The 25319-nt window shown below is 35.3% G+C and overlaps 1 protein-coding gene across 3 annotated transcripts in view; it reads left to right on the forward strand.

The window, feature by feature from the left end:
- BRD10 (bromodomain containing 10) overlaps positions 1 to 23640 on the forward strand; it is a 104666-nt gene extending 81026 nt beyond the window's left edge. For all 3 annotated transcript variants that reach the window (XM_079928003.1, XM_079928004.1, XM_079928005.1), the window contains 3 exons: positions 12893 to 13008; positions 17238 to 17428; positions 18557 to 23640. In XM_079928003.1, coding sequence (XP_079784129.1) covers positions 12893 to 13008; positions 17238 to 17428; positions 18557 to 22200 — 3951 coding nt within the window. In that variant the 3' untranslated portion in view covers positions 22201 to 23640. The remainder of the gene's footprint in view (positions 1 to 12892; positions 13009 to 17237; positions 17429 to 18556) is intronic.
- The last annotated feature ends 1679 nt before the right edge of the window (positions 23641 to 25319 follow it).

A 25319-nucleotide genomic window follows, 5' to 3' on the forward strand; every position in this document is an offset into this window, starting at 1 on the left:
GAGCTTCCTTCACTATTGCCAGACAAATGAAATATTAATATTGATCTTCATGAGAGGATATCACTGTAAAAAATAGTGTTTAGAGTCAAAACAATTCTTTTGGGTGGGCCAAAAAGTGCCTTCTGTTTTTTAAGTAAAAATAAAAGACACATTTTTCATTTTCACCAAGAACTTTATTGAACAGCGTATTCACCCTTTTGTTCCACTACCTTCTGCCATTTTTTAGGCAAGTTCATAGTTCCTGAAATACTTTTTATCTTTTTGAGCAAAGAACTGTTCCAGGTGCCTTTTATAGTCTTCCGGGGAATTGAAATTTTTTCCATTAATAGAATTTCTTAAAGACCGAAATAAATGGAAATCTAAAGGTGCAATATCTGGTGAATACGGCAGATGAATTAGAACTTCCCAGCCAAGCTGTAACAGTTTTGCCTGGTCATCAAAGAAACATGCAGTGCTGCGTTATCCTGATGGAAGATTATGCGTTTTCTGTTGACTAATTCTGGATGCTTTTCAGCGAGTGCTGCTTTCACTTGGTGTAATTGGGAGCAGTACTTGTTGGAGTTAATTGTTTGGCTTTCCAGAATGAGTTCATAATAGAGGACTCCCTTCCAGTCCCACTTATATACACAACATCACCTTCTTTGGATGACGACCGGCCTTTGGTGTGGTTGGCGGTCGTTCATTTTGCTTGCCCCACGATCTCTTCCATTCCACTTTATTGTACAGTATCCACTTTTCATCGCAGGTCACAATTTGTTTTAAAAACAGAACGTTTTCTTTACATTTCAGTAGAGAATCGCATGTAGAAATATGGTCAAGAAGGTTTTTTGCTTAACTTATGTGGAACCCAAACATCAAAACAATTCGCATAACCAAGCTGATGCAAATGATTTTCAACGCTTGATTTGGATATTTTAAGTATGTCAGCAATTTCCTGCGTGGTATAATGTTGATTGTTCTCAATTATTGTTTCAATTTGATCACTATCAGCTTCAACTGGTCTACCTTACTATGGAGCATCGTCCAGTGAGAAATCTCCAGCACGAAACTTTGCAAACCACTTTTGACACGTTTGATCAGTCAGAGCACCTTCTCCATACGCTGCACAAATCTTTTTGTGCGTTTCAGTTGCATTTTTACCTTTCTCGAAATAATAAAGCATAATATGCTGAAAATGTTGCTTTTTTCTTCCGTCTTCAATAGTAAAATGGCTGTCTTGGGCTTCCCTGGTGGCGCAGTGGTTGGGAGTCCGCCTGCCGATGCAGGGGACACGGGTTCATGACCCGGTCCGGGAAGATCCCACATGCCGCGGAGCGGCTGGGCCCGTGAGCCATGGCCGCTGAGCCTGCGCATCCGGAGCCTGTGCTCCTCAACGGGAGAGGCCACAACAGAGGCCCGCGTGCCGGAAAAAAAAAAAAAAAGTCTGTCTTTTTTAAATCCACACTGATATGACAGCTGTCACATATAATCTAACAAAATTGTTTCAAATGAAGTTAAAGACAGCTAAGTGCCACTAGAGCCATATTACGGAAAAAATCAAAGGAACCTTTTGGCCCACCCAGTGTTATTCAGCAGCAGCTTTCAGATCTACGATGGCTTCAGTAACAAGGAAGACATATTCCATATAAACATTTGGTTGTCACAAATGCTCTTACTAAAGATAGAAATTACATATGTGATAGAGGATTTAATGTGGATTCGTTTAAAAACCTGGCTGCTTTTGGGAGCTCCTCTGCAGGGCCTTTCTAGATAGTTTTTCCTACCAAAGCAACAAGGAAGAATTACTCCATTTCCTCATCCAGGTCAACATTCCATTAAAAAAGCTTTCTTAATCTCTTAGAGGTTTTGCCATTGAGCTACTCATTGTACTGGAAGATTTACAATCTTTTAAAGTCTAGATTGTTTACTTATTCTTGCAAGACAACTAATTCTACTTATGATTTATAATGTGAGGAGAGAAAAAATGATTTAATTTTCTGAGTTTGCTTTAGTTCACTTGATCCCATTACTTCATTTAAAGGCTTATTCAAAGAGAACTCAGCGTCCTTTACGTCCTCCAGTGCTATACCAGACATCTGACTGATATAAGTAGAAGTATGTAGTTTGACAAAATCCTTTCATTTTGTCTATCTCATTATTATTTAGATCATAGGATTTTTTTAGTGCCCTAAAGGAGAAATCATGACATTTTATTGGTTCTTTTTTTTGGGGGTTTTAGTCAAGAGAGAAAAATTGCATTTTGCTTAATTATTTGGAAAGTAGTCTTTTTAATTTAGGAAATTTATTAGTTTTCCAGAGAGAGCTAAGATATTGATAAATTTGCCTGATCCTATTGTATTTGAAATTTATTAGACATTTTTGCTGTGTAAATAATCAAACTTGGTAGATTTTTGTCAGACTAATACAGAACTGGTTATATTTCTGAATTTCTCATGTGACCCTTTTTTTCTTACATTTCCTTAATTTCCATATGTTTTATATCATAATTTAGATCTTCAAAGAGGTTTCAGTCTTTTTGATAATGAAAAATCAGTATAGAGATAAGGAAAAGGGAACATTTAGCAAAAAAAAAAAGTTATAAGAAAAGAAAGCTTTTCTGGATTATGAAATGATAAATGATAGTCTTATCAATATAGATAAACTAAAATTTTAAATATAATACCCTGTCTTTCTAATACACCTTTTAGCAGTTAAGCACCTCCACACTGAGCAAGTTTTAAGACAGACTTCAAATATTTCTGTATTTCATATTCAGTATGTAAGAAAAGCTATAAAATTGCCTGGACTCTTTGATCCTATTATCCTAATTGATATTTAACTTTCATTTTCCCTCATTTTTCACCCTACTCCCCTACCCCTCAAAAAAGTAATTTACACAATAGTGTGTTCAGCAGACTGTCTCTAATAGTAGAAATTTGGGAAAAGCCCATATGTCCAACAGTAGGGAGATGACTAACCAAGCAATAATATTAACACAGTGGTATATCATATGGCTAGTAAAATAAAATATTTGTAGATCATTGTTACTACATGGAAGTATTCATGAAATGTTAAATTTTTTAAACATCCAAAAAATATATGCATAATTATTATAGTATGTCAAAAGGCATGTTTTTAAGGCATGTTTAAGAGAATTAGAAAGGAATTTCAAGTCATGAATAAAATTAATCTCTATTATGTTCTTAAAATAATTTAAATTCATAATACAATAATAGCATTTAATCATGCCTAACCAAAGGCTGTGCATTAGCTAGATCAAACATTAGAGAAATCAGAAGCTTAGATCAGAGGTAGTGACACCCTAGTTTTTGGTCACAGAGTTTTGTAAAAGCCGGTGCTTATCAGTGAGTAATGATTCTGCCCACCCCACCCCTGCCTATCGCTGCTATGAGACTTTGGGAATGTCTGAAGACATTTTTGATTCACATAGTTGAAGAGGTGGTACTGGCACTTAATGGATAGAGGCCAGCCGTGCTGCTAAAAATATTCTACATTGTAATGATCCTACGGTGCACCTGACAGCCCCGCACAGCAAATAGTTATTGCCCTCAGATGTCAGTTGTGCAGAGATTGCAGAACCCTGGCATATGCCTGTTTTTGCTCAGGGCCCTAGTGTCTCATAAGTTGCTGCTGCCAGCTTATTATGGGGAGAAAACAAGTTGATGTTTTGACACTTAGGTAGAAATCAATGAAATCATATGCCAGATTCCATGATTGAGACCATTTTATCATATCGTATATTTCTAATTAAGACTTATATTTGATGGAACTTGTGAATGTCAGTATTAACCTTTACCCTTTATGATTCTCAGATAGTTAAAAGAATTCTTGACCTTAGCTTCAGATCCATCTCAGCTGTCTGTAATCCATTATGATTTATGGCCTCTTTTCAGTATGGTCACCCTTTACCTTTTACCTTCATTATAGGAAATGAAGTTATAACTTGGTTGTATATGTATTTTCTTTGTTCATTTTTAAAAATATGATGGAAAACATTCTTAAAAAGTGAAGATATAGTAAGAAATAATACACAGGTAAATGGTAAAATATAGTCAAATTATGTATAAAACTTCACTTATGAATTTATATGAACCCCTAAATCATAGTTGCATATAGTAAAAGCTTGATATAAGGCAAAGAAATTATTATACATTAATCTTATTTTCTAACACCTGTAACAAAGAAATTTTACTCTATTATAGTGTAGGATTTTGGGATTTTTCCCTCTTCTCTCCATATCCCATTTGCTCAGTGAGGCATCAAATCAAAATTATTTTATAGCCATCTATTTAGAGTAAAAAGTCTATTTTACTACAGTATAAGGAACTTTAGATACATTCAGAATCCTGAATATGCCCTTATTAACTTAATAACTTTAGTTGTAGATATGGTTGCATCAATATCTAAATTGTCCTTAAATTAGTTTTGTTTAAGTTTTTGGCAATTACATCATTGTGTATCTTGTTTTCTTATTCTAGATCTTTTGATATGGTTAACAAAACTGAAAACTAGCTCATCTGTGGGGGGAAAAACACTCTGTCTTTAAATTGTCATAGTTAAAGCTTTCAAAAAATTAAAATAACCTTTCGGAAACCTTGTACAACAAATAAAATAAATAAGTTTCTTTACCTGTCATATTCTAGTCTTATTCATTAGGCAAATACTTCCTCACTGTTTTCTGTGTACTATTCATAATACCAAGGAACTTGGTTGAAATTCAGAGACTAAAACAAAGTCCTCATCCTCAAGGAATTCACTTTAGAGCTTAAGCTTTTTATCGCCAATCCTGGGGATAAATTTTTAATTTTAATCAGGATTGGTTGCGCTAACTCCTGTCCTTTTATAAAAGACTTAATCTTTTATTTTCAAGCCATTTTTTTAATTCAGAGATCACCAGACACTCTAGACACTTGCTTTACTTCCCTTATTGACATGTTAATATATTATCTGGGAGTGGGACTTTATGGATTTTACGAAGAATCAAATATTAACTGACTGTTCAAAATAATAGTAAGAAAAGAGAACTAGATGACAGGAAACGTGAACCAGAACAATAGCTGTCTCGTAAGACAAAACTTCAATTGACTGTAGTCACTGAATTATCTGAAAATGCATTATCCTAATTTATTTACGGTAAGTCTTGCTTTGGGGCATTCTTTTTGACATTTAATAACTACTCTGCTCAACTAAGAACTGGATTTTAACTCTTGTTAATAGTGCTCACTGTTTCAATTTACTGCAATGTGGCATAGTCTGTATCCCATCAGGGAAACTTTCTTAAAAACAATATTTGAACACCTCTTTTCTTCTAATAAAAGTTCCAATTAAAAGGGAAAACTGTTGTTTCGTATTTTTACATCAGCCAGAGAATTCATATTGCGTGTTCCCAGCATGGAGTGAGCTTCAAGGAAGAATTGAACTAGGTGACAGCTCCTTCTATAATTAGAACTTCATAGTGTGGCTTTTATTATTTGCCTTAAACTCTTTTGAATTAAATATCACACACACTTATTCAAATGTAAGTAACAATCTAAATGCCAAATATTTTTCAAAGCCCCAAGTAAATTTGTATTATTTTCTATTTAATACTCTACTGCCTTTCAGTGGTAAGAGTTCTGGAAAATTGAATTTAAATCCGTGAGGTGCTTAAGACCAGAAAATGAGCTTCACATCATTCTCTTTTTTATATTACAGAAGATATCAAAATCTTTGGAAAGCCCCTAAAATTTAAAGATAGGGTAGTGTAACCTTTTGTGAACTAGGGAAAAATACCATCCAAAAAATAGAGAAGATTGAACAGTAATAGAACTTTCCTACCATCTTACCAGACTCTGTAAAAAAGGTAAAAATGGGGCTTCCCTGGTGGCTCAGTGGTTGAGAGTCCGCCTGCCGATGCAGGGCACATGGGTTCGTGTCCCGGTCTGGGAGGATCCCACGTGCCGCGGAGCTGCAGGGCCCGTGAGCCATGGCCACTGAGCCTGCGCGTCTGGAGCCTGTGCTCCGCAGCGGGAGAGGCCACAACAGTGAGAGGCCCGCGTACCGCAAAAAAAAAAAAAAAGGTAAAAATGGAAGGAAAATTAATCCCAAATCTACCAGAGAATAAAAAGGAATCTAAATAGAAGGCCCAGAGTCCACATCTGGATCTCTAGCACTTTAAAGTAGAAAAAAATCCTTGCATGGAACTAGTTTCTTTTAATGAAGATATGATGCTAACTAGTTGTAGCAGGTGCTTTTAATTAGGACAAGGCCATTTAAGGCAGATTTAGTGGCAGTAGCATGAAATGCTAATAGACAATTGAGAAAAAAACCTACAAAAGCAGATTTTAGGAGTCCAAAACTATTAGTAATCAATAACCACTTAATATAGGAACATAGGTTATAGCCCTGTAAACCCTGCAGTCACTGCCTTAAAATATGAAACAATAACTTGTTCAAAATGATGATCCGAGTCATCAAGAGTTAAATTATATTCATTGTATACTCAGAAAATCTGGAAGACATATTTTAGGAACGTTTCTATCAATTTTTTAAAATCTTTTGCAGCTAAGTAGAAAATCTCTGTAAGCTAAGAAATTTACTTCTATAGTTTGAATACTTATTGTGGGCCTGCTCTCTGCTAGGCATTGTGATGGAGCCTGAGAAAGTAAAAATAAGTAGGATACTGACTCTGCTTTTAAGATACTCCCAGTCTTAATTTCACTTACATGGACCTTTTTATGCTCTGATGATACCATATGTAACATTACTTAGTGATTTAGATTTTGCAGTGAATTGCTTGAGAACCCACCTTTCTGATATCAGGTATAGATTTGATAAAATTTTATTAACTTCTTTGTTACCACCTATTTACTAAAAAGAATCAAATTCAGATACTTACCCAATAGTTAATTTCTAGTTCAGGATTTTTTCTTCTTTGTGAATGAAAATGGTTACATACCATCAGTTACATACATATTGTTAGATTTTCTTCCCCAGTAATAGTAACTATCTCACTGGGAATGTGATCTGTCCATCCTCTCTACAAAGTCAAATGACCCTGAAACTTCCAACATTATCACTTGTAGTGATATGCAGTTGTTTGCAGTTGTTTGTCTTCATGCTTTCTAGTTAAATGCTAATTTAGAAATATAATGGAAATTATAGTTAGAACTATAGTTCTAATTAGCATTAGAAATGCTAATTTAGAAATATAATGGAATATAATGGAAATGTTGTACATGCTGTGCAATGTAGGATATCTTTAGAATAAAGTACAAATGCTTTCCTTTTCTATTGAATTAGTCTTAAGAGAAAATGGGTGAGAGTACCTAAAGAGAAAATACTAGTATATGATAGGATAGTTCATATTAGAGCCTCTGGCAGTGTGAAAATACTCTTTAACTTTTTCCATATTAATATGCAAACATTTCACTATACTGTCTAACTAGTACTTTTTCAAGGGACTGTATACCAACAAGGTGAATGCAGTGTTTTACCCCCAAAACTGTGAATATGCAGGAATATACTTATATAGTAGTAATTTCTTTAGGTGAGCAGTAAGAAAAAAAAAAGTAAATACTTACTACCTTTTCACTTAATATTACTTAGACTAAGGAGAATGCCAAATAATTAGATTATTAACATGCTTAAGTATAGTTAATTTGATTTGTGCTGTGTTTTTATACATTTGCATTTAAATTATTTGTAACCTACCTTTGGATATTGCTAGTGATTTTAAATGAGACATCTTTGCAGACAAATCGATTTGGCTTTTCTAAAAGTTCTTTGAATTTTATTTGAAAAGCATGATGTATTATTATCTAATCCCTTTCCACCATGTGATTTATGTCTGTGACAAGAACCAAGCCTATAACAAAAAATATTTTGTCATATGATCCCTGTTTCTGTGCTGTAACAACATATTTGTAAGTAAAAGCATGTAGAAAAAGAGCATTGATGCCTTTTTCATATATATTATATTTTGTACATAAAAATTATCTTTTTTATCATCTTCACAATAATACCCTTTCAATTTAAAAAAGAATTCTTTGTATATTTATATGTGATGTTAATCTTTTCTTCAAATAACTGTTGATACCTATTTTGTTTAGATATAATGTTATAAGAAAATCTATATAAGTAACAGAATGATTTGTGTAAACAAACTACTTTCACCTAAGTTTAATATTCAAAGCATCTGAACTTATTAAAATGTGCAAAAGATCCATGGTAATGAGACATTTAATAAACCTGGAATTTATTTGTTTTCCTCTTTTCTTCCTTCTAGATGTTCAGTGTCCCCAGCATCAGTAGATTGCCAACTCCCTCTCCTTGCAGCACCCCAGCCAGCACTATGCTGGTGCTGTCATACCCGATTACTGCAGCAGAATGGAGTTTTTCTTTAGTTGTAAGGTAAGTTTCCCTCCCCACTCATTTCACACACATAGACTCAGCTTTTCATTTTACAATATTGTGTAGTTTTGTAAGTTTTTTAGAAGTTTCTTTTCTCTTATGGTTCCTTAGGTTATTAACCTATCACATTCAAAAACTTATAAAACTGCATAATATAATAAAGGACTTACCTTGTGGCCATAGACAAGCTCCTTATTGTAGTAATCCCTATGAGGTTATAAAACCTTAGTGATTGACAGTGGGGCATCTCATGGAAAGGGAGCTGGCAATCTGCAGCTGCTGTGGACATTGGCTGAGAAAGTATTGAAAGGTAAGCCTCAAATTTAGACCATATTGTATACCTTTGGTTCCGTGGTGTATGTTTGAATTCATACTTTATTTTATGTTACATTTCATAGTAAATTTATAAAAGAAAAATACATTACTCTCTTCAAAGTGACCTTCAGTAAATGTTTGAATTACTAAGTTCACATAACACATTGGGATTATTTTAGAAAAAAATTTTTGTCTGTGAAAATAGTGAGAATTCTAATACTAAAAATTGTGAGAATTCTAATACTAAAAAATGTTCATTTATCCCCATATTCACATACCTGTTTATAAAGAAAAGTCAGCACTAAATTTATATATGTAAAGCGTATTAAATGTATTTTTTATTAGAGAAACAATTAGAACACTGTTCTATAAATAACCATTTACTTAATCTTTCTATCTACTTTCTTTGATTCTGTATTGATCAGTGCAGATAAAAACTGTAAGAGCCTTTCTGATTTTCATTATATCCATATTCTCTCTTATGTGTTTGAAGATGGGGAACTTGCTGTTTTCCTTGTTTTTTTAATTCACTTTTAAACTTAAGGTCACCATAGTTTTAAGTACTACTGTAATTAAACAAATGAAACAAAGTAAATTTTAGAGATTTTAATGTTTGCATTACAGAGATACCTACATGTAAATATAGGAACTTACACAGTACAGTCTCTTTCTTCTTTAGGAATTGTCTGTGTGTAGCCCATGAGAGATGGCATTGTGTAGTGGAAGGAAAGTGGATTTTAGCATTCAGGAGATCTAGAATTCTAAAATCTTCTTCCACCTACAAGTAGTTCTCTGTTTACTTTAGACACTTTCCTTCTGTAAAATTATGTCCTCTGAGTTCCCTTTTAGCTTTAATAATTTCATCCTAGAAGAAACATGATAGTTTTTCCTTTATCTGTGTATATAAATAAAGTTGATCAGTCAGGAAGGCTATTGCTAATGATCTGATTTAAAGTTCAGGAAATATTTTGTTTGATTTTAAATAGATTTTTATATTAGATCCAAGTTAAGGCAAATTATTACCATTTGACTAACTTCATTTAAAAATTCATAACTTCTCTACATTAGTTCCATTGTATACTGTGACACTCTGAGACCAGCACTAGGTAGAAAGGGACGTATTATTTTCTTTCCATTTGGATTGTATTGACCAAAGAAATAATAAATGAGAGAACCAGTATGAGTTTCTCTTTTACTGTCAAGTAATTAAAGTACCTTACTACCTCAAACACCAGTCCTGGAGCAGTGATTCTGAACTTTTTTAAACCTATGCCCCCTTTTGATAGATGACACACATACCCCATAGCAAGTACAGGGATGCCCTTTGTTGAGGTCATCGTATCCTTTATATGTATCTTCTAGTCAAAACATTTTATCAGCCTTTACTTTATATAATTTGTGTTATGAAAATAATAAAATTTTTGTTTGTTTTTCAAATACAGAATGATTAGATAGGCATTTTCAAATATAAATGAGATACCATACCATCACTACCCCAAGTTGAGAATATGCAGTATAAAGAAGGGGAAGAAGGCCAAAAAACATACATAAAGTTGAAGGCCTTAGACATTTACAAACAGGTCAGTGGGTAAAACAGAGTTATATGGAAGTTAGGACTCTATTCTCTGATTGATTTATATGACCCCTCCTGTTCAGTAGTGTATTTTCTGGGCATTGGATTAAGTAAAATTTAGTAACCAAAATAAAATCAAAAGGTAAAATTTTCCTAATATTTTTAAAACTCTTTCCTATAAAAATTAATGTTGTAATTTAGTAGAGACACAAACAGAGTTGATAAATGGCTTTAAGTAGTATCCAGTTACACAGTCTCCCCTTCCCGTGCTTCATCTACCTAGTCCTAAAAGTCCCATAACACTGACAGTTCTGTAATCCCTACCCCATCACCACCACACTAATCCACACAGCCACCGTACTGCCCAGGTTAACTCTGCATCTGTAATTCTTCCCCATATATCTCCCAGTTAATAAGGAATTCAGCATGCCTGGCGCCCCCTAATCCTTTAATGCTTTTCCAGTCAGTTATACCATGAAGAGAATACTCTCCCCACCTTCATTCCTTACCTCTTTCTGCTCTCTTTAGCTTAGGAAAAGTTTATTTCCACTGTCACCATTTCATTTTTGAGCCAAATAGAAGTTTATATGTAGAAAAAAATAATGTTGTTGATATGCCTTGTTAAAGGGAAAAATCTCCATCTACTATTTTCTATTTTTTATTGAAACAAAATCTTACCTCATTCTGAAAAGGATTTAGGGTAGCTGTTACCTGCCTTTTCATCTTCCTCAAATAGCTTTCCATAGATGGAAGTTATTTCTTGCTCAGTTTTATTATTTATAATCTAATAGTTTTGTTTTCATGGGTTAGAATATGCACTTTATACTATCTCATAACATTTCTTTGAGAAAAATAAACTTTTGAGGTATAACCCATTGTTAGTTGGGTCCTTTTAGAATGCCTTTGACAAGATGGAAAGTCTCTTCAGGTTAGTATATTATATGAAATAAAAGTTACTTTTCTTGAAATTTTTTCACAATACTATAATTTGTTATGCCACTGAGAAGACACAAAAATTAGTCAGTGAGCCTAGGTTCCATATTCATTATGAGCACATGCACATATAATCTCACCTTTTCCTACTCTTCTAATGAACAATTTCCCTTCTGAAGTATAAAAACCTCAGTTAGAAATGTTTATTTTTATGTGCATAAACGTTGTGTTGGTTTAAAGCACAAAATTTTCAGGAGTAGGAAATGCACTGTTATTGATCACTTAGTTTTGTATGTGTCTAAAATTTGCATGACAAAAGGAAAAGTTTTAGATATATGTAAAGTTGGGGAATTTATGCACAGATTTTAGAATATGCTTTGCTCTAGGGAGTAGTTATTTTTCTGCCTTAATGTTTTACCTGTATGCAAATTGACTCAGAGTTCCTGTGGGGTGAAATCTAATTTTATGCAGGTTAAATATGATCTGTAACATATATAGTTGTGTGCCTTTTGTTATAAAAGAAATAAAATGAGTGGACTAAATGGTATGTAAATTATATCTCAAAGCTGTTACCAAGTAAAAAAGAAATACAACTTGGTTATATAACAGTAAGGGACTATAGTGATGGTGGTGGTGGTGATGTGGATAGCTGGTGTTCACTAACATTGTGGAGAAGGGGAGGTTGGCTACCTAAAGTTATACCTTCTGTAATCTTACTGTCCCTATGGTATTCAAATAATTTTATGGGTGCTGATGAAATGTATCTTTACTAGAGGTTTTATAACCTGTGTCAGATTGAATTTATGTAATACAGTTTTTAAGAGGCAGTGATGTAATTAGTTCTAAAGAACTTGGACTTCACCAACAGGCAGATCTGGGTTCAAGTCAGAGAACCTTAAACAAGTCATTTAATCTCTCTGAGCCCTAGTTTCATCATTTGTTAAGTAAGACTAAAAATGCACACACTTTAGAGGGCTTTTATAACTGCTAGTATACGTGAACTCTCATGTTCACTCGATCTCTCTCTCCCTCCCTTCCTCCCTCCTTCTCTGTCTGTCTCTCTGTCTCTTTCTCTCCAAGTATGAATGAAATACTTAGGATAATACTTAGCAAATGGAGGGCATGTCAGAAATTAACCGTTAGTATAGCATGATAGTACTGAAAATGGTGACCAGTTGTTTACTTTTCTGTGCTGGAAACATTTTTAAATAAAATAATTGTAAAATTTCCTAAGGAAGTTTGTTAGGATGGCTTTTGAATAGGATAACAATTCAGGCTTTCTCTCTTTTTTCCCCCACTGTTTTGGAAAAATTACAGAAACTTTACAGAAGTGAGCAATGTCATTTACATAGTTATATAAATGTTTGTATCTTTACATGTGTTTTAGTGATTTATAAAAGTGTTTATAATTGACCCAATTAAAAACTTAAAAAAAATTTTTATCTCTTGGTTTAATTAAATGGGTTTTAGATTTCTCCTGTAGAATTGAGAATCTTTAAAATATATCGAAGAAGATTTATTATAGGATATTTTCCTCCTTGCTGCAACCTTCTGAAGAAGAGATATGTACTTATTTGATGGGTATTGGCATTTTGTTTTGTATTTTACTCAGAAAATAAGTCTTGGCGTTTACTTTTGGATTCAGTCTAAGGAATTTACTTTTAAAATTGTGTTTTTTAGGGCAAATGGTATCATCGGAGGCAAGCTGTAAAAGAATTGCATAGTACATTGATACGTCTTTTAAATGAATTGCTGCCATGGGAACCAAAGTTAATGAAAGCTTTTCAAAGGAACAGGTAAATCAAGCTTTATTATCTTTTTTAAGACTCTTACTTTATGATTATGGAAGGTATCCTGGTATCATTTAGTATAGTCTTCCACTGATTTGTAATTCAGATAGTTTTGAGTACCTACTGTGTACAAGGTACCTCCTAAGCCCTGACAAAGTACTATTACCTTTTTTTTTTTTTTTTTTTGCGGTACACGGGCCTCTCACTGTTGTGGCCTCTCCCATTGCGGAGCACAGGCTCCAGACGCGCAGGCTCAGCAGCCATGGCTCACGGGCCCAGCTGCTCCGTGGCATGTGGGATCTTCCCAGACCGGGGCACGAACCCGTGTCCCCTGCATCGGCAGGCAGACTCTCAACCACTGCACCACCAGGGAACCCCGACAAAGTACTATTGATTAAACAAAACTCTATACTGTGTGGTTTTTTCTCCCCCAGTTTTTTTTTTCATTGTGGTAAAATGCACAAATAAAATTTACCATCTTCACTAGTTTTAAGTGTACTGTTCAGTAATATTAAATACATTCATGATGTTGTGTCACTGTTACCCCATCCATCTCCAGAACTTCATCTTGTGAAACTGAAACGCTATACCTGTTAAACGATAACTCCCTATTCCCCCCTTCCCCCCATCCCGTGGCAACCACCATTCTACTTTCTGTATCTATGATTTTGACTAAGTACCTCATATAGTACAAAATATTTGTCTTTTTGTGACTGGCTTTATTTCACTTAGCATAATGTTCACAGGGTTCATCCATATTGCAGCATATGTCAGAAGTTACTTCCTTTTAAAGGCTGAATAATATTGCATTTTATGCATATACCACATTGTGCTTATCCATTCATCTGTAATGGGCATTTGAGAGGCTTTTCATGTTTTAGCTATTATGAATAATGCTGCTATGAACATGGGTGTACAAATATCCAAGACCCTGCTTTCAAATTTTGGGGTGTATACCTAGAAGAGGAATATGGTAATTCTATTTTTAATTTTTTGAGGAACTACTATACTGTTTTCTACAGTGACCGTATAATGTTACATTCCCACCAACAGTTACAAGAGTTCCAGCTTCTTCACATCCTCACCAACATTTGCTATTTTATTTTTTTTAATTGCCATCCTAATGAATATGAGGTGGTATATCATTGTAGTTTGGATTTGCATTTCCCTAATGATTAGTGAGATTGAGTGTTTTTTCATGTGCTTATGGCAATTTATATATCTTTGGAGAAATGTTTAGAGATTTTTTTGATTATTGATTCAATTTCCTTACTAGTTATAAATCTATTCAGACAGACAAACTCAAATGTCAGATGGTGATAAGTGCTGGGAAGAAAAATGAAGCAGGTTAAGGGGAACAAATGCTTAGTTTGGATGGGATAATAATGATTGGTCATTTACCAGGGTGTTGGAGAATGCTTCCCTGATGAGTTGATGTTTGAAAAGAGACCAGAAGGAAATAGGGGAGAGAGCCAAGTGGATATCTAAGAGAAAAGAAGATGTAGAAGCCTTAAGGTTAAAAGCATGATTGACATTTATAGGAAATGCAAAGGGGCAAGAATAACCAGGGCCGAGTGAGTGAGGAGGAAAGTGGTAAGAGTCAAGAGTCAGAGAAGTATAGGGAAAGGTAGCCTACGTGTTTAAGGATTTTGGCTTTTACTCTGAGATGAGAAGCCATTGAAGAGCTTTAAACAGAGGAAGTACATGATCTGACTTATGTTTTAAAGCACTCGCTCTGCCTGTTCTGTTGAGATAGTGTAGTGTGGGATGATGATAAAGGCAGGGAAGTCAGTTACACTATAGTAGCGGTCCAGGCAAAAAATGATAGTGGCTTGGACCATGATAGTAGCAATGCACACGGCAGGGAGTGCTTGGATTCTGGATAGATCTTGAAAGTAGGACTGGTGGAATTTCCTTAAGGCTTGCATATGGAGTGTCAGAAAAAATGAGGAGAAAAAGATGGTGCCTAGTATTTTTTATCTAAACAACTGGAATAATGCAATTGCCATTAGCTGAGATAGGGGAAACAAAGAAGTAGTTTTGGGGAGGGGGCGGATTCAGGAGTTTGGATTTCAACATGTTAAGTTTGATATGCCTTTCAGATGTCTAATTGGAGTTACTGAGTAGGCAGTTTAGCATATTAGTCCCAGTTAAAGGGAGTAAGCCAGGCTGGAGGTATAAATTTGGGGGTTGTCAGGATATAGATTATATTTAAGCTGTGAGATGGTAGAAATCACCTAGTATATGAGCATAGATAAGAGAGACTGAACCCTGGGACATTCCAACAGTTAGAGGTGATGGAGATGGCAGGACTCAGCAGAAATGACTGAGAAGGAGTATTCAGCAAGGCAGGAGCATAACCAAGAGTGGTGTCTTAGAAACCAGGTAAAGAAGATGTTTTAAAAAGGAGGCTGCTCATGATGGATTGAGGAAGATGAGGACGAGAATTCATTGTTAAATTTGGCAGTATCATTGATGACCTTGAGGAGCTGTGTTGATAGAGATGTGGGTAAAAGTCTAAGGAGTCTGTTCAAGAGAATTAGGGGTGAGGAACTGGAGTTTTTCTATAAAAGTAGAGCAGAGAAATAGGGCAGCACCTGGAAGGACAAGTTGGAGTCAAGTTGGGTCATTTGTTTTTATTAATGGGAGAAATAACATGTTTGTATACTGGTGGAAATGATTGAATAGAGAGGCAAAAATGAACTCAGACAATGGAGGGGATGTTTGGTTGAGTGAGATTCTTGACTAGGTGAGAGAAGATGCATAAGTTGGAAGGGTTAGCTTAGACAGGAAGATGGAGAATATGAGTACAGATGCAGGTCTTAAGTTGCAGACGGGGTGTGAGCATATGAGAGTTCTTGTCTGATTGCTTCCATTTTCCCTGAAATAAGGAGCAAAGTCATTAGCTGAGTTGAGAAGAAGACTGAGAAGGGAGGAACTTTATACTACCCCCATATAGATATTACTAAAATGAAATTAATTTTACAGTTATCCTTTGGTAACCCACTCTAGTATCTTACAGCCCTCATCTGCTCTATAAAACCCTTAAGCAATAATTGAAAGATAAATAAATTGAGAGTAATTATTAACTAACATTTGTTGAATATTTGTGTGCCACACAAACTACGAAGTAAGTGCTATTATTATCCTCATTGTACAAATAAGTAAACTGATGCTTAGAAAGTTTAAGGAACTTGCCCAAAGTCTTACAGCTGTTGAGTGACAGAGGTGAGATTTAAACTCCAATATGCACACATAGGAATTTTTTTTTTTTGATGTGGACCATTTTCAAAGTCTTTATTGAATTTGTTACAACATTGCTTCTGTTTTATGTTTTGACCTTTTGGCCACGAGGCATGTGGGATCCTAGCTCCCTGACCAGGGGTCGAACCCACACCCCCTGCATTGGAAGGCGAAGTCCTAACCACTGGACCGCCAGGGAAGTCCCACACAGATAGGAATTTGTAGCAAAAGTAAATTGGAGAATGTATGTTCAGATTTTTTTAAAAAAAAACAAAAATAAACAAAGGGTAAAAGTAAAATAGAGAAACTCAGTTGAAAGCAAATGAATAATAAAGGATCTCTAAAATATCATGTAATCATTTGGAAATGTTTCTATCTCTCTTAGTGTTATAGAAACATAGGTATTATGTTTTTATGTGAAAAGGATCTCTGAAAGATCACTTTTCAGCTTTGTTTCCCTATGCTTAATTTAAAAAAATAATTTCTAGTGAGACCCAAAGGTTTAGGTATGATCGCTCTCAGGATTAAGTGATGGATTGTTTTTGTTTGTTACTCTTTGTATAACAGTCAAAAATAATACACACTGTTTCTTAGAACTTTTTGATTAACTCTTTTAAATGACCTTTTAAACTATATTATAATCAGCAGTTTTAAGACTATCTCAAATCTATTTCTATCAGTGCAGCTAGAAAAAAAATTACCTTTTTCTCATTTAATAGGTCTAACAGCAGCCTTTAGAAAGACAAATAGGTATATGTTCGAACACTTTATTCTGAAATTGCACATATATTTTTTTAAGTTTCTTATGCCTACACCCTGTGTTTTGTCTTCTTGAACAATAGTCATTGGCATCTTAGACACACTTGGTTAAAACATAGGTTTAGTGACTTAATTGAAAATACTAAAATATAGCTTAAAATGTTAGAAGGTACTTTAGCTTCCAAGAGTTCAATACGTATATATTGTTTGTTGTGTCGAATATTTTTCTTCAGGAGTCGCCTAAAAAAAGACTATGATGATTTCAGAAGACAGCCTGATCACGATAAATTTACTGGAGAACTGTGGACTGCTGAAGAAGGTGAAGGAGATCCTGGAAAAGAATCTCCAAAAGTAGAACTCAGTAGCAAGTCTATAGACACCACAGAACCTCTAGATATCCTGGAGAAGGATCATTTTGATTCAGGTAGGCATTAAAACTTTCTTTAAAACAACACTAAAAGCACAAAGAGAAATTTTAGTATCTTTTGTGGAGATAAAGGATAATCTGGTTAATGAAGTTCATTGATTGGGAAAATCTGTTATGTTTGAAGGTGTACTAATGTCTTATTAAAGGTTCTTTGGAGTCATTATTACTGTTCTAGGAGTTTCTGGAGTCAGTGCCTGACTCCAAACTGTAGGCATGTTATTGCTCATTACAGACCACACATCATTGATATGCGTCCCTTTGAAATAGGTTTAGCCTCTTCTTTTTATTATTATTAATTTTGAAGCACTATTTCTGATGTTTGCTTTAAATGGAACTTGTCAAGTCCCTGATAATTGTGAAGATTTTTTTTTTTTTATGAGGAATGATCAAGGTTGATGGCCTAATAAGACCAGAGTGGACACCTCATTCTTATAAGGAGGCTGGATTAGATGATCTGTAATTCATTTCAACTTATCAGATTATTTTATTGTATAAATCTAGTTAAATAACTTTCTTTAGTTATCTAAGAGGTATAAAAATTTTTGGTTAGAAATGTATTAACCTATTGTTTTCCATGTCTGGTGAATTGAAAAAGAGTAACTTCTCATCAACCCAGTTTGATCAGATATGAACATAAATTTTTTACTGTAGGAATAATTAAACACCAGAAAAAGCTGGACATTTTTTATTCCGTAGAGTCTCTCTCTAAAAATAGAAAATATGGAGAACCATCTCTCTTTGATACGAAGGTTTCCCTATCTAGAAGGAGAGCACTAGACTAGATTCCTTTCCAAATCTAAATCCTGAGTCCTAATTGCTGGCTTGAGTATCTCTTTAAAAGATGTAAACTTTCCTTTTACACTTGTATTGGCAGCAGAATTTGATCAAAAATAATTTCCTTATTAATAATACGTTGTTCTTCGGAATGGTTACAATGTCAGGATTACCATGTTAAAGCTCACCTTACCTTAATTTCCATCAGTGGTACTGAGACTTTTGAATCGCCCTGCAGGTTTCTTAATAAATTGCTTGTTCAAAGATTGACTTTCTTTTTTATAATTGGTGTTACCATTGCTATTCAGTTGCTGTTTTATATAAACAAAATGCTTGTTTTATAATTTTCAGATGATATGAAATTGTCAGAAATAGATTTACCTATGGCCAGAAGCAAGTTGCTGAAAAAAGAATTGCCTTCTAAAGATGTACCTAAGACACTGCCTAAAACACTTAAACGGCAGTCCAAACAAACTAATTATCTGGATGATAGCACAAAAGAGCTTTCCCCAAGGAAGAAAACAAAGTTAAGCACAAATGAGACAACAGTTGAGACTGTAGAAGGTGATATGCAAATTGACTGTTTGAATGAATCAAAGCATACAGAGCCACTGTTTCCAGAGTCATTTGCCTCATTGGATTCAACACCAGTGTCTACTCTCCAGAAAGGGACCAAACCTATTCAGGCCTTGCTTGCAAAGAATATTGGGAACAAAGTGACCTTAACAAATCAACTGCCCCCTTCCACAGGTAGAAGTGCTCCTGCTGTGGAAAAGCCAGTTATATCTCCTCCAGAAGCAAGCCCCATAAAGCCAGCATTGACCTGCCATACCAGTACAAAAGGTCCTTTACAGATGGTGTACAAAATGCCCTGTGGCCAGTGGTTGCCCATAGATCTTCATAACAGCTCTGTAAAGATTCAGATGCAACCTATGCTGGATCCTAAAACAGGAGAAAAAATCATGCAGCAGGTTCTCATTCTGCCTAAGAATTTTGTAATTCAGCACAAGGAAGGGAAAGCAGTTGCAAAAGAAATACCACCACTTCAACAAAAAGGTACAGAACGACATGGTTCATCTTTCCCACAGACAGCAAATGTAAACTCTTCTTTAGCATCAGTTCTTGTCAACCCAACAGGAACTGTTTCTACCCAACTACCTAATACAGCTTTCAACAAGACAGTTACACCTTTGTCAAATGTGAGTAATGCTAGACCACAGCCTTTGACACCTGTAACCTCCATAAGTAATTTATTAACACCACCAGTTAAGACTAGCCAGAGTGAGGCAGGAAAAGTCAAGAATGCAGTTTCAGCAGCCGCATTCCCCCAGCCCATTGCTTCACCCACCATTTCCTCAACAGTTCAGCCTCAGTTATCAGCAACAACACTAAATGGATCTACAAATCCCAGTAGTTCCCTCAACTGTTTTGCACAACAAACTGCTGATTCTTCTGAAGCAAAGCAAGAACTGAAAACTGTATGCATAAGAGATTCACAGTCAATTCTTGTTAGGACACGAGGTGGGAACACTGGAGTTGTAAAAGTACAGACCAATCCAGATCAAAATTCATCCAATAGTTTATCTTCAAGTTCAGTTTTTACTTTTGCTCCTCAGCTTCAGGCATTTCTAGTGCCAAAATCAGCAACTTCATCATCCTCTGCTTTTTCGCCAGTAGCTGGAACAACTGCTACATCTAGTCTCCCACCTTTTGGCCAAGCACCTACTTCTGTTTCCATTCCAGCTGGCTTTAATCCATCCACGGGGAAAAATCTTAAATTTACATTAAGCCAACCTTCCTGCAGTAGTAATTTGGGGCACATGATAGATAAAACTTCACACATGCCCTCCTCTCCCTTAAAGTCTTCTGTTTCTTCTAGCACTCTCCTACCATCAACAGCAAATAGTTCAGTAAGCGTAATTAGCATATCAACAGGAAATTTTGGACAAACCAGTGCAAATGTTATTCATACACCAGCTAAACAGCAACAAGTAGATTATGTCACAAAAAGTTACCCTGTTACAAGATCAGAAGCAACAGCAGCAACAAATGAAGATATGGTCAGTGGGACTCCAGTTCAGAAACTTATGCTGGTGTCAGCCCCATCTATTCTTTCTTCTGGCAGTGGAACTGCAATTAATGTGGCACCTGCACCAACATCTGCAAGTGTTCCTGCCCAGAAATTAGTTTTTATTAATGCTGCAATTCCCAGTGGCACTTCAACCCCAACTATTGTGGCAGAACCATTAAAACAAACTCTTCCTCCTCCCTTGAGTAAAACATATGTTAAGGCTCCAGAGCAGCCCCAGATAGTACTAATTCCATCTACAGTGGGAGCACCAATAAAAATAAATTCGTCACCAACTGTGTCTCAGATAAAAGATGTGAAAATTGGGCTAAACATAGGCCAAGCAATTGTAAATACTTCAGGCAGTGTGCCAGCTATACCATCAATTAACCTATTGCAAAATGTAACCCCAAAAGGAGAAGAAAAAAGTACCAAGGGCTATGTTTTGCCGCTGTCAACAATTGGTAATTCAATTCCAGTAAACTCAAATTTTGTGAGTCAAAATATTACTCCTGTTAATGAATCAGTGGTTTCTGCTTCAAGAACAGTAAACATGTTTTCAGTAACAGGAGCAAATGTATCTTTGGGTTCTCTTTCAGTGACCTCAACCTCTGCCTCAGTTGGGACACGACCTCCTGTTTTAGTCAGTGGAAATGATACCTCTTCAAGAATTATGCCTATTTTGTCAAATAGACTTTGCACGTCAAATCTCGGAAACACTGTGGCTATATCAACTGTGAAAACAGGACATCTTGCATCATCTGTTCTGATTTCAAATACACAACCAACAGTGTCTCCTAAATGTCTGACATCAGCTTTGCAAATCCCTGTTACAGTTGCCTTGCCTACATCTGTGACTGTATCCCCTAAAATAATCAACACAGTTCCACAAGCCGCAACAGTACCAGGAGCCACACGTTCTGTATCTCTTTCTAAAAGACAATCTCGGACTTCCGTCCAGTTTCAGTCACCAGGGGTTTCAACTACAGTGCCAACAAGTATAAACACAAATAAACCTCAAACTGAATTTCCATCCCTTTCACCGAATCCAGGTAAAATAATTAACATTTCCAATTTTGCTTCTCTGCCAAACCAGCAACTGTCCCCTGCTTTCGTAAAATCAACCCCCAGCTACAGTTCTGCTCCAGCTGGCACTGCCGTTCACACTGGTGCAGCACCATCAAATGTAACTAGTGTGGCAGGGGGCCAGTTCAGTGAGCCTTGTATTCAGCAAAAAATAGTCATCAATACCAGTACGCCTTTGGCACCTGGCACACAAATCATGATTAACGGAACCCGCTTTATTGTTCCACCACAAGGTCTTGGAGCTGGCAGCCATGTTCTCCTTATATCCACTAATCCAAAATACGGACCTCCCTTAGTTCTTAACAGTGGCCAAGGCATTCAGCCTACACCGGTAGATAACCTGGCCCAGAAGATCACGCTAGCATCAAATAATTCTTTAAGTGGGCAACCTGTGAAACATTCTCTAAGAAGCTCTACAAAAATTGTAAACTCTCTTGGGAATGCAAGTTCTCTACCCACAGTACATGCAGCACCACAGATCATAAACCCAGCTGCTGAAGTTTCTGTACCACCTCCTGCACCAACAGTGTCATTGACTTCAGTAATTAAGTCTCCTCCAGCTACTCTTTTGGCTAAGACATCTTTGGTTTCTGCCATTTGCTCTAGTAATCCTTCACTGCCGAGTAGCACTTCAGTATTTCATTTGGATACATCAGTCAAAAAATTGTTGGTCAGCCCAGAAGGAGCCATTTTGAATACCATAAATACTCCATCATCTAAGGTTTCTTCACTCTCTTCATCATTCTCTCAAATTGTTGTATCTGCCAGTCGAAATCCTGCCTCTGTCTTCCCTGCTTTTCAGTCATCTGGCTTAGAGAAGCCTGACACAGCTGCATCTTGAATTTAGACTAAACGAGCCAGTTTTTAAATAATGGGGCATTGTTTTGACTCCCATAAAAATTTTAACTTTATTATACTGTTGAAAACATACATAGTTTGTGTGTGTGTGTATGTGTGTTTTAATGTATCTTTTCATTAGCTTGCAACAAGGCTTTGTTTTTCTTGGGGAGGGAAAAATCTGTTCCATTTCACTCATTGATATGAGTATGTTTTCAAAGGTTATTTGTTTAAAATAGACAGGACTTACCTGTCTATATAACATGAATTGAACAAAGTCAAATTTGACTAGTTTGGAGTAAGCTAGGCTTTTGCACACTTGCATTGACATGTTTCTTCTTGAATTTGGACTGTTGCGGCGTGGCTCTACAATATGGTATTCTGTGTCTTTAGTGGAATCTTATTTTTGTTTCTGTAAGAAAAAAATATATATATATATTTATGCATTGTGAAAATGCAGTCCATTGTGTAAAATTGTACATATTCCTAAATCCTTAACAACCTCTACTAAACTATATGTACAAAGAACTATGCTGTCTTATTTATGTTTTGTTTACATAATGTATAGTTTTTTAAGTATTTTAGTAATTTTGGACCAGTGAACTGTTAGCATCAATGCAGAAGAATCTGCATGTAATAAACTGAGTTGCTGTATTTCCTTGTTTGAATACCATTTTTAAAGTGCGTTCTTGTTCCATTGAAAGACTACATGATAGAAGATGAGGACAGATCTTTACAAAAAGGAATTTAGGCTAGGAAATTTGAATTAATAATAGCATTTGTACAAGGCTTTAGAATTTATAAACTTTACTTCCACATATCTCATTTGACTTTCACAGTACTCTTGAGAGCTTAAATGATGTGCCCTAGGTCACTCAGCTAGTTGGTGGTATAGCCAGTATTTGAACCTAATGCTTAAAATCATTTCTGCATAACTTTACATTACTTCTGCTTTAAAATTTCACTCTAGATTTCATTGTTTTAACTTTTTTCTCTTAATCCACCACCAGATTCTACATTGATCAAAATAAGTAATCTTAAAGGCCAGTGTGTTTGGTCTGTGTTTATACATCCCAAATATGTTTTTTTAACTTTTTATTTTTAAATAATTTTAGATTTACAGGAAGTTGCAATGATAGTACAGAGAGGCTTGGGGTACCCTTCACCTAGTTTCCCCCAATACATTTATTTTTACATTGAGGGGTTGGTTCATAGTTGACTGATTTTCCAAAATGATATTTAAAAACGTGAATTTTTTTTGTTTGTTTAGAATGACAAATGAATGTGAACACTTTCAATTATTTATAAGTACTCTCTTTTTGTGTGTATTTTTCAATTACAGAGCAGTTACTTAAATTCCATTGTAAAGCAATGTTTATATGGACCAGCTTATTCTTGGGGTTCAACTTTATGGTATTTCAGAATTTGCCTCATTTTAAATAAAAGGTAGATTTTATACTTACTTGATGTTTATATCCATTATCTTTTTTGGGATACTGATTGTAAACTCATCCACATCCCATTTATAATGATACTATTAAACCTGATCACATGGAGTTGTAGTCTAGGGTTGAAGAGTAGGCCTAAAGACTTCTTTTGAAACTACATTGAAGTTTATTAGTTGAAGAGGGCAGTGAGGGTATTCCTGGAAAGTTGCTAAAGGCTCTCAAAAGCCTAGATTTATACTCTAAGACAGTACCTTTGCTGATCATGTCTATGCTTCACTCTGTAGTCACCTTCCCCCTTTCCTTGTCAGTTTAGAAACCTTGGATTTCAGGGGGAAGTGGGTGATGTTTGAAGTACATTGCATTGTACATACACGGTGCACAATAAATGAATGTATTTACCTACTCAATTTTTTAAAACAAAACAACCTAAAACTATTCATCTTTTGTCTGAAAACAATTCTCTACACCACTTCCAGAAACGAATTTACCGAATTACTTATGACACACTTTATTCCCAGTGAAGGCCCCTCACTTATTAACCACTAATTCTTTTCTGACTCCTAAATCAGAATCCTAATATGACTTTCAAAGCTCTGTGTGATCTGGTGAACCTTAAAGTCCCTGCTCCCCGTTTAGGCTTTTAGAGCCTAAAAGGCTCTTCAGTCTGTTCCTGCTTACCTCTCCAGCTTCATTTCAATTGACTCTCCCCTTTGCTTTCTGTACTCTAGCTTTCTTTTAGTTCCTAGAAAGTTCAAGACCTCAAGATCTTCCCAGATGTTCCCTTTAACTTAATGTTTCATTTCAGGTTCTCATTACATATTACATAACTCCCGCTCCTTACCCCAGCCAGCATCATGCTATTGCAGTCACTCAGAGATTGAGGTCATAGTGTGAGAAATGCATAGTACTCCTTCACAACTGTAATAAAATGATCTGTATGCAATTATTTAATGCCTGTCATTTTTTAAAAGAGAGAGACCTTGTCAGTCATCTTCATCATTGTCACCCTAGCAACTGGCACATAGTAGATATTCAATATGTATTTGTTGAATGAGTGAGGAATCTAGTTAGCTTCTTATATTATTTAAGGTCTAGTTTACTTTAAAAAAAAATAATGCCCCATTTTTACTAGAAGTTTGACTAAATTAATGGATTATATAATCAAAAAGTCAAATTCCTTTTCCTTTGCCTCCAGTTTGGAAGGTCATGTGGATTTCTGGGATCTTGGCCAGAGAGTACAAAGTCAAATTCCTCAGTTCTTTGTGTTCAGTGTTTTTAAGTATTCTTAAAGGTCATCTATTAAAGCATTCATGTAAAGGAAGAAAAGTCACCACAATGCTACCTGAAAGACTTCATGGTCCTGGAAGGGTGTTTCTACCCTTAGTATAGAATTAGTAGGCCATTTGGATGTCAGTATTCAATATCATTTTAAATGCTAAGGTAAAACATGCTGAAATAACATACCTCCTTCTCATGTGTTAGCTCTTTTCTCTCATTCCCTATGATTTTTCCTACCAAAAAAACTTTCCTTTGTGATTTTATATATATATATATATATATATATATATATATATATATAAAAATACTAAGTGACTGCTTAGATTCCTGCTTTCATTCCAAGATTCCAATTTTATTGATATATTTAATAAGTATTTGACATCAATAGTTTTATGAT

The sequence above is a fragment of the Stenella coeruleoalba genome, assembly GCF_951394435.1.
Source record: "Stenella coeruleoalba genome assembly, chromosome: 7".
Taxonomy (NCBI): Eukaryota; Metazoa; Chordata; class Mammalia; order Artiodactyla; family Delphinidae; genus Stenella; species Stenella coeruleoalba.